The sequence below is a fragment of the Plectropomus leopardus genome, chromosome 18, assembly GCF_026936395.1.
Source record: "Plectropomus leopardus strain MGB_pleo_1.0 chromosome 18, ASM2693639v1, whole genome shotgun sequence".
Taxonomy (NCBI): domain Eukaryota; kingdom Metazoa; phylum Chordata; class Actinopteri; order Perciformes; family Serranidae; genus Plectropomus; species Plectropomus leopardus.
Genome location: NC_142193.1, coordinates 15,230,699 through 15,241,506, shown reverse-complemented (window position 1 = coordinate 15,241,506; position 10,808 = coordinate 15,230,699). Strand labels below are relative to the sequence as shown.

The 10,808-nt window shown below is 41.0% G+C and overlaps 1 protein-coding gene across 1 annotated transcript; it reads right to left on the bottom strand.

Annotated features, from left to right (window-relative positions):
• Nucleotides 1–471: 471 nt before the first annotated feature.
• ndel1b (nudE neurodevelopment protein 1-like 1b) lies at nucleotides 472–10,477 on the bottom strand. Its single transcript, XM_042505071.2, has 9 exons — nucleotides 10,320–10,477; nucleotides 7,598–7,694; nucleotides 4,644–4,797; nucleotides 3,275–3,423; nucleotides 2,999–3,135; nucleotides 2,729–2,896; nucleotides 2,553–2,644; nucleotides 2,256–2,401; nucleotides 472–2,137 (listed from the first exon to the last, which is right to left on the bottom strand). The coding sequence occupies exons 2-9, from the start codon at nucleotides 7,681–7,683 to the stop codon at nucleotides 2,047–2,049; spliced, it is 1,023 nt and encodes a 340-aa protein (XP_042361005.1). The 5' UTR covers nucleotides 7,684–7,694; nucleotides 10,320–10,477; the 3' UTR covers nucleotides 472–2,046.
• Nucleotides 10,478–10,808: the final 331 nt, after the last annotated feature.

Here is a 10,808-nt window from a genome sequence, read left to right as displayed (position 1 = left end):
ATGTAATACTATAATATGGCGAAAAATGTCAAAATATGATGTCCCAAAATCAGCTGAAAAAAGCATAACATAGCATGCCGAGACACACCATAGCATTGAATGTTGCAAAAATGGTCCGAAAGGCCATAACATTACATGTCGAAAAAACAGTCAAATCCAAAATATGATAAAAGAAAAGAAAGAGGGTCTGACTTTTGATGTTCTTTTAATAAAAGAACACCAACAGGAAAAGTGTCTCTCCAATCATCTTCATAAAAACCAGTCTCCACTCACCAACACACACACACAGAATAGAGGGCTGTAGCAGCATGTGCTTGGACTCCTAATTAAAAAATCTTAGCACAAGGACTAGTTAACATTGCACAATAGGAATGACCAAGGAAAAAAAAATCCATTGACTGAAAATTTTTTGAAAAATGTCCAGTATGTGGACATTCTTCAATTACAGTGTGACTGAAACTACACAACATATATTTATCATCTCAATCTTTATTTACTTAAACAATTTTGACCATTTTATATCATAATACAATGGCTTTAACCATTTATTATCTGAACATGCCATACAGAATCTGAAATAAATAAGACCTTAATGTTAAATGTCAGTATGTACAAATGTGGTATGAAAAATTACCATCCTTACAAGCTATATACACTGACTGTAGAACACACTTTAGTGACAGGCTCATAGAGTGCCCAAAATGACATCTCATACAGTATTATAAGATAAAGATTAATTCTAAAGGCTTCAAATTATGCTTCAGTATGGTGACAAAGCTCTTTGGGAGGGAGAAATACGTAGGCAAAATGGATTTAGACAAAATTCTGGCATGTAAAATAAATGCATTAAAAATCCAAGAATCATGTCAAATTAACAATAAATTCACACAATGGCAGACAATCATCAAAATATGCTTCATGACACAAAGGCCACAATGGACCATGAATTCATACACCAGCCAAAATGAACACAGTTAAAAAAAAAAAATCCTCAACTTAAGTTTCATTTTGTTTTGAGTAGCCTTTCATGTGAGTTTGACAAAGCCAAATTAGCATAATCCTATTACAAAACCACTGAGAATAATTGCCACTATATCAGAATGAGGTAAATGAGCCTGTCACAAAATTTATAAAAAGTAAAACTAGACATTTAACACTTTTAAAAAAAAAAAAAAAGGCAAAACTGTTCCCTCAAAATGCCAATGCGTGTCCACAGAGAAAAACTTGACTACAGCACAACCTGTGAGGAGCAGCTTGTTTAAGTGCAGGTTTAACCCAGAGAACAGAACCAGCTGATATTTCCAAGCTTTAACATGGAGACTACTTCCAAATTAATTACAGCAAGTAGCCAGTAACAAGAGGAACGACTGTGCTATGGCTACATGGCTTTGAACGATCAACATTCACTTCAGTCATGAATATGGGGTCCAACTATACCTCTCCTACCCCATATCACATTTTCACACATGCAAGAAAATAGCAAATAGGAAATATTGCATTTTAAAGCATACTATGAGATAAATTAAAGAATATGAACACATCCCTTTTTAAATATAATACATTCTAGATTGAAATGAGCTTAACTGTGCAATGTAAGTGAAAATACAGAAGGAAATGAAGGTTGAGAGGAAGCTGTGGTCTGTTGAGGACCTTTTGTCAGAGATAGTAGTTTCAGTGGAACTAATATAAAGGTGCCACTTTAGAGTTGACATCAAGAGAGCAACGCATTTGCAACAACATTCATACAAGCACAGTACAGCTTCAGGCACATGCAAGTATGTGGTAGGACCATATGCACACCTGACTGTGTACCTACTCACAGATGCATTTAGAGCTGCTAACTCGAGGCAAGATCATCGTATAGTCGAGCCTCTCTTCCACACATTCAAAAAATGCACAATCCCAAACACACACCTATCACTCTTCCTTTCAAACTCTTTCTCTCACACACACAAATACACACAATGTAACGGTCTTTCAAGTGTCCTCTCAGTTCCCACATTGTGCTGGGGATTTCAGTAGAGGTTAATGAGGGGTGGGGACACCTCATACACTCAGAGGCAGCATGCCTGGTGGAGACACAGCTCTGGATGTGGCCATGGTGGTCAAGGAGCTCGGGTCCAGTCCGTTTACAGTCCTGCAGTTGCCACATGGATATGTACAATATTAGCAAACATGGACATAAACACAAGGCGAATCGTGTTTTTAAGACACTCAGTAGCAAGAAGAAAAAAAGCACTTGCTAAAAGACTCACGTTTTGTCAAAGTAAGTGGTATGTAGAGAGTGAGAGAACTTTGTTGCGTTGCTGTTGATGAGTTTGCCGTTGTCTGTGGAGTAATTTTTTCTTGCTGCCTGGTCTTTGGCAAAGTTCCTACAGGCAGCGATTTTGGACTCCAAAGCCTGGACACAAAACAGAAAATAACTTCCTTATTTATACATCCTTCTGTCTTCTCCTGTGTCTGAGGAGGACACACTATTTCTTTTCATCCTGTGTTCTACAACCCATTCATATTATTAATGTAATTATATGTAAAAGGGAACTAATACCTACCCCAACTTTCCTCAGGAGATCACCTACAATATTAAGAGCTGAGATTCTAGCAGAAGGAGTGAGGGACGAGTTGGTGCAGCCATTGGTCAATGCTGTACAAAGACGCAAGCCAATATTAGAAGACATATCAGTGAATTTCCCATGTGCCATAAAGAGTGAGATTACTCCATCCTTACCTTTTGAGCTGATGAAGGGGTGCTCTATGCCCTTCCCTACAGGCGTGGCTGGGAGGGATAAAGAGGCCTGTACTGCAGAATCCATCTTGTCGATGTCTAAGGTAGGTGAGCTGGGTGCAGACATCCTGTCTGTAGTCCGCTCCCGTACTGCCAGCTCCTGTCTCAGATCTATTGAAGACGGATGAGTGAAACTCATGAAATACTCCTCCACTGCATACATATATGCAGACATATAGCCTGGAAAAGGGCAGTGTGGATTCTTGTCTTTACCTCGTGCTTCATCTTTTAGCCGCTGCACGGATACTAGAAGAGATTCCTTCTCATCCAGCTCACTCTCCAGGAAGGCGTTTCTCTCTATGGCCTGGTTTAAACGGCCCTCAAAATCCTCCAGAGACACTATTGTTGCCCTGCACGTACATAGAAAAAGGCAAAATTGTTAAAACCTTTTATGAAAAATTACAGTTGGTCCATCAATAGAATTTTACACCTCCTCAACACCCCCAAAACAATTCATGTATTGACCAAAATGTGAACTGTCAGTCTGACCTTTTGGCTCTCTCCAGGTCATCGTTGGCCTGCTCAAGCTCTCTGACGTATTTGTGGAGCTGCTCCTTTATGCTGCGTGTCTGGCCCAGATCATCCTCTAGCACAGATATCTGTTTATAACTCTGGGCGTACTGATGCTCCAGCTTCTCCTGGTAGAGTTGGATAGAGCGAGGAGGAGAAAAGAGTTTGGGAGTAAGTATGCGGACAAACAAAGACATTCAATCTATTTCCAAAGTTGAGCTGGGTGTCACTGATAAAATTACAATACCATTACACGTAAAGTGACACAGATACCAACAGAGTAATTCATTTGATATCTTTATTTGTTCCACCTTTCGATAGCCATCGTGTGAATGGAGGCATTCAGTTGCGAAAAATGCTACTAGACATCACAGGCATGTAGTCACCACACCACAGACCGTATGGGTTGTAGCTGCTGTGGTAGTAATAATACGTCACATTATACTGAATAATTGTGGTGATTAGCAGCAAGCAAAGCCATACATATTATGTTTTGTTTTTTTGTGAGGGATTGGATGCAGGTATCGTTTGACTGGAGAAGCTTTGATGGTATTTAGTATTTGGTAGTAGGTTATTTAAGTCAGTCGCTTAGAGGGTTTTGAGTACTGATAGCAACCCTTGTTATAGGAAAAAAAACAACTTTGAGTTCCTTTCGCAGAAACATGCAGTGTGAAAGTACCATATCATATACAACAGTGCCCTTGCTGTTGTTAATAGAACCTGGTGAATCATAACACAGTTAGTGAAGATTATCTTCTACACATGATTTCACTTTCAAAGAGCATCTTTGTTCCCCGGGGAGGCCCTGTGGTGCCTAACAGTTCAGTTAGCATGCCTGTATTGTGGCCCCAGAGTTACAAAGACAGGAAAGCATGCTTCATGATCTCAAAAAAGGACATCATGTACAGCTTGTTTTTTGCATTAGCTGCTGAAACCATGCTCACATGTACAATCACAATACTTGTTTTGCTTTTTGTAAAGTGGTAATTATCACAGTGATTCATTATGTACATCATAATTTGTTCTACTTTGCACATGATTGCCAGTTGAGAGCGCACTGAGTAAATATGTCTACCGTCCACGCCCGCAGAGATTAAGAACCAGATTTGTCTTGCACTTTTCTATTTTCTTCCAATCCAATTAAAGAGTGCTGGAGGATTACCTAACAACATGCCTTATTAACACCTAAACATAAAATAAGACATTGGACCTTGTCCTCAGGATCCAACGTAGATCAGATAACCTCTTAAGTAACCACTAATTACTTTATTGGTGTCCTGACCCATTGACCGTGAAAGCAAGCCAAATCCCAAACTAAGCTACACAGCAAGACATCAGTCCCGGTTACCTTGAGGTTGGACACGTCGTTCTTCAGTCTCTCATTTTCAGCTTGGAGGTCGCGAAGTCGGTGTTCGGCCTGGCCGAGCTGTGCCTCCAACTCAGCTTCCAGCTCCCGACTGCCTTCCTGGAACTCCTGCAGCTCCTCCTGGGCATCATAGCAACTGGAAAGCACACACACAGACACAGTGGGGAAAACGCATAAGCAATCATTGTCAATTACCAGCCGCCTTGTTCACCATCCACTATTCAACTCTGTATAGCTGACAGACTGAATGACCGTGCACATGAGCTCTAGAAAACTGACAGGCCTTTGTCCTGTAAGATGAGCCAGGCTCTGGCATGTTCTAGTAGCTTTATCTCCAATAGTCAGGAATAAACCTGCATGAAAAGCCCAGTCAGATATTTGTGGATTTTTAACCTTCAGTCCTGCTGCTGCCAAACAGGAAACAGCGCTCAGCTCAGCATTGTCGAGCTAAGCATTCTAAATATACGGCTCTAAAGAGGGAGCTGAACTGTGACAGTAGGTGTTTCAGAAGTAGCTCAGGAAAACATGCCTGCTGTCAGGACTCCTCAGCTGTGGGAGAGGTTAAAGGTCAGATGTGAGGAGAAAACGAGAGGGCACAAAAACAGGATGGGGACATGTGCTAAGAAACAGGATGTGTGTACACGCTGCTCAGGGATTACCCCATGTAGAGAATATAAAAACACACACAATAACTCATAATTTCCTTCTGACATGTCATTAATTTAACATGACATAGGTAGGAAATATAACTTTGGTGGTAATCTCAGAGTTTATGAAACGAGCCCTCGTTGGTTTTGCCTATCGGGTGTGCACATACGATGACACTGTGGTTAACACTGCTTTGAGATCAGCTGGGATAATGGCCTCACAGTGGCTCTGCAGAGCGCTGGAATCCATGAATCAGTTGTTGTGCCGGGGTCGTTCCACACATACCAACCCCACAGTGGCTGCTTCATCAGCAGCTGGGCCCTATAACTTTCCTGTCGACAGTCAAGCTCTCGCACTTTTTATGGTTTAAAACAACCAACAGCTCTCTGCATGTGTGAAGTAGAGCAACTTTCAATAACCTCAAATGCGTAAATGCAGTGCATTTCACATTATTTAAGTGGTTATCCTGAACTGTATGATATCCAAGTAGTCTTGTCACAATGAAATGGAAAAAAAAAAGTTTAAAGGGAGATAATGTTTCAAATAGGAAACTTAAGCCTCATTCCCAATGGACGAAAAAACCCCACTAACCTTTGGCTTTGTCTTTAGTGGGAAAGGATACAATCGACATTCATTCTAGGTTTAAACAACTCAGCAGTAGTCAATGCTTCAGCTCCAATCAGTTTTGAACAGCAGTTATGGAAACATGATACCCAGGTGGACACCAAACACAAAGACGTGCCACCAGAAATTCAATCACCAATTCAACCAATTCAGTCTCCTTCCAAGCAGAGCTCAAACACTGAAGTAACCACTGTAACATTTCCACTGGTGTCCACGCTGCTTTCCTATGTTTGTGAGCCTGTTTTTCCACAGTAAGTGCAGAAAAAAAAGGAATGGTGTCGGCAGCTCTGGTCTACCAGCAATGTCAGTTGTGTAGTATGAGATCCTCTGAGAAAGGGCAGAGTCTGATATGAAGACTACAGGGGACAGAGCTTATGCAATCAGGGACCGGAGGCTCTGGAATGACTTGCCCAGGAAAATAAGGCCGTCTGAGTCTGCATTTAAGTTTCTCCTAAAAATATACTTTTATCCTCCCTATTTTATCTGAGCTGTGTGTTTATTTTTAATAATATCTTTTTGGTTTATAATAATTTCTTGTATTATCTTGATTTTGATTTTGCCCTTATTGCATGTGTTGCAAGTGTCTGGTTTTATTATAACGCACTTTGTAACTGTGTTTTGAAAGTTGCTAAATATATGCAAAAGTTCATTAATACTATTTTTGCTTGTTTTTAGTGATATTTATGGTGTTTTTTCCTGCATTCAAAAAAAGTGTACTAATCTGGTGGAAAAGGGTTATTATCAGCACTACATGCTGCCACTGTGAGCAGTTGACTGTAAGAATGGTCCTGAGAAAAAGTTTGCACTAAAACATGTGTGAGACAAGCCTCGATATACTTTGAGTTTTTTTTTCCATGGGTTGGAGTTTTTCCCCTATGTACCCGCAGCAGGAATTTCTTAGAAAACCACCAGGACTTTAACTCTCTGTGTGCAGGTTTCCTTTGGGAGTGTAATGGGGCCCCCCAACTCCACAAATAGAAAAGACAGACAGAGTTTAACAAAGATTTAAACAACACTCACAAGCACACAGCTACTAACCCGAGCATGGTCTGTGGTCTCTGTGTAAAAAGTCAAAGATGTAGTCATTTCCTCCTGAGTAAGCCACAGCTGTTTGTGGGCACTGATTTCAAAAAAGCCTGTCTGGTCATTTTCCTTATATGGATAAACACAGGTCTCTGTGCCGCAACTTTATACAGAACATCCACAAATTTCCAAGAATGTGGTTGAAAATGATGGAAAAACATATTGTGCAATCAAATCTTTCGTAACTACAGACAAAACTACACATTCAGCATATTAGCATTACGTAAGAGAGAGCAAGTACAGCTTCTTAAACAAAGTTGGCCTCCTGCTGAGTGGAGTTTTGAGTATTTTTGCTTATTTCATATGGGGGATTGCTGCCATGTGCTATTTGGTTCAATGTTTGTGCAAGACAGGTCACAAAATCAAATACGACACATTGTTACATAACCGAATTTGAAGGAATAAGCTTGGTGGGCAACCAGTTACACTCTACATGCACAAACAGCAAAAGCACATTGATGCTATAGTCATAAGTACGGTATGTAAAGACAGATCCTGATAAGCTGTTAAACATGGATAAAAACATTTTGCACATATTTAAAAATTCAGCAATGTGAACTTGTCATATGAGTAAATCATACCTTTTCTTATATTTGAGGGCTTGGGACTTCCAGTAATCAACTTCCTCATCCTTTGATGAAAATTTGGGAATCATCTCTGTGTCCATGTCAAGGCAACCTGAAGATTAAAGAGACACGTTTATTAGCCTCACAGCAGTTAGCCAATAGCTTGAAAATGATGCAAGGCTAGTACTCATGAGGTTAAAAGTAGGACAGACACTGAATAGTAAATCAATTACTCAGCAGGTGGCTCAAATATAGTGCATCACTTTTACTATATGCCTCCATTGGCAAGTAAAATCATGCACATTGTATTCCCATCCTATCTCAGAGCTGAACAACCAGGCAAATCAAGATTAAAAAATGTCTCTCATTCCTCACTTCTCTCACTGGAGAGGATAACAGAACAGATCTCTATTTACTCAAAAGTGATGAACAGCGTCAGATCGGCCTGGCCGTATCACCCTGTTGCTCTGAGATCATGTCATCCTTAGTCATTAATCACTAGTTTTAGCCTCATTATTTGGAGTTTGGAGTAAGTTTGGATAAACTGAGTGGCCTACGAGCTTTTCTGTGACTGTGAACAGCCTCAGTGATATTTGTCTGATAGAAGCAGGCCTCCTCATTAAATTTATAACCTCACTGCTCAACTCATGTGATGTCAGCATTACTAATTCATTAAAAAGGCTGTCCATGTTAATTAAGCATGGCTAATGCTGAACAGCTCAAAGCTGTCTGTTTCAGCCTAGTTCTGAAGCTCTGACCAAGTTGTAAAAGTTTTTCATCTTCCGTCCTGTTTGCAGAAATAACACTTGAAAGTAGTTCCTCTTTTCTGGTGAGCTAGTAAACCTACTCTGATCTATGTGGTAGTTGTCAGGAAATTATTTAACACATCTGGAAAGAGCGGCTGTGTGTGTTCTGCGTGGGGGAAGCTGCCACCCCCGAACACTCACACTGCTGTAGAACCAGGAAAATATTCATAATCCCAACTGGGATTATAAGGATTTCCTGCACAGAGGTCAGACGACCTGTGGATGCAGCTAATGAAACTCCTCAGCTGGACTGTGGTCAAGCAAACTTTGCTCGAAGGTTAAAGGCAGGTATTATTTTGACCACAAGCCAGTCTTGGGTTTAGGCGATTAGGGAGGGTGTGTTATTTTCCTTGCCATGATCGTCTAGATACAGAGGGATGGAGACTCAGGGGCTGGACCGCCCTCTCTTCCCCTTAGACATTTTTCTGAGATGCCGTCATCAACACTCACTACATGTGCCTCACGTGTCCATACGCTACTTTCACGAAGGAAACTGGAGACCAAAATACCCTGAGGGTGGAGAGAGGGGAATGTTCCCAAGCTGATACTGACATAACATGTTAGTCGTATCATATAACCAAGGTGAGTCTTAAAATATCTCCAGGGAACAACACAAAATATTTCCTCTGATTAACAGATACACAGACCATAATAACAATGTAATCAAGCAAACATGGCAGATCTCTGTTTGTAATGGGATCTGGTGCTTTTTATTGATGCCTGTGGGTCTTCAAACGGCATGAGCAACAGGAAACTGTTTCCATGGTGATCCAGAACAAAGCCATATCAGGATAATTACCCGCACAAGACAAGGCTACTTTATTAGCCCACTGACCAGCAACGGGAGCTACCAAACCTATTTCACATATTTAGGACAAACTGGTAACATTATAGATCACCCGAAACAAGACGAAAAGCTTCAGTTGCGTCAGGCAGCAGCTCAAACATTGAGACTCTGCCAGAACACATGACAGTTCCTGTTATCTCCGATTTCAGCATCCTTTGGAGCGGTGTCAGCTTGACCCCTGGATCTATTTGTCTGTGGTAACAATACCAGGACAGAGTGCAGGGTTCGAAGCCAGCAAAGACGGTGGTGATGATGGAGGTTCTCCTCTTACTGTGGAGCCATCTGGAAATTACGGTCAGGGGAAGGTAGTGAAGAGAGAATTTCCTTCCCCACATTTTTGTCTCTACATCCTCTTTTGGGGCCGATGACAGTGTGCTTACTAAGCATCCAAGTGCTGAAGTGATGTAGTCACCTTTTTATAATGGGGCCCATGAGAAGGGTGAGTAAGCTCTCTGTAGTCCTACTGGTTTACTCTAATGTGGATAATAATCTGAATTACAGCTTTACATGGTGTGGCGTTTCCCTGACCTGGGCCCATATTCTGGTCCCTTGTGTTAAGTTTTAGCTGCAGAAGGACATGCTATTTGCAAGGCAAAGGTTAAAAAATCATACTTTTTGTCAAAAAGGTAATAAAAACAACAAAAGGAGGCTTTACTGTAAAATTGACAACTAAAATAATTTTTTATGAGAAAAAATATACACATTTTCTAGAAAAAGCTGTCATACAAACAGACTGACATATATCAGGCTACATTTATCTGCACGGAGGCGGGTTGTCATTTAGGTATGTTAGCTAAAAGATGCAGTCGTCAATGTGTGGATATTTGACACTGCGTGACAGACAGCAGAGAAGCTTATAGGCCATTTAATGCCAAACAGTACGCTGTATGCTGTTAAATACATCAGAAAATACCACGATGTAAGAATAAATGACACATAAAGCAAAACTAGAAGCGAAAACCTTCGGGCATTTAAAGCGAGCTCGAGCTGTCATCTCGAGAATCACACAGACGCCGCGGCTGAACGCGACACCTCGATACAAAAACACATTAAAACGTAAAATTTTCATGGTTAAATTCGGTACCTGCTCATGTCAAATCGGTGTCCAGATATCTTCTGTTTCAGGAGGTCGCCGTCCAGCCGGTGTCACATCCAATACACACACAGCTCTCCTGCTCTGGCCTCGGATGATACTGAAGTAACTGAGCTGTGTTTAGGAAATTGCCAACGCGTCTCCCGGAACAGACGTAAATCCTGACACAGACGTACGTGCTGACGTAATTTCACGTATACGTCAGAATTGGGCAGGGCTGCTATAGAAATAGATGTGATAGACTAGACACAGCCGCACCTTTTTGTTTTTGACTGTAGAATTGCTGCTACACAGTTTCACTGCAGTGAACACAAGGTGGCATGCGATTTCCAGAAACCACCACACAGGGATAGGGAACATGGAGACAAAACACCATGATAGTTTTTTCTCTTTCTGTTGTCTCTCTTTTGGGGGGCAATTTAAGCTGAGAAAGGATTCATGGCTTAATTGTTTTAAACCACTATTTTCTTGTCTCACTAA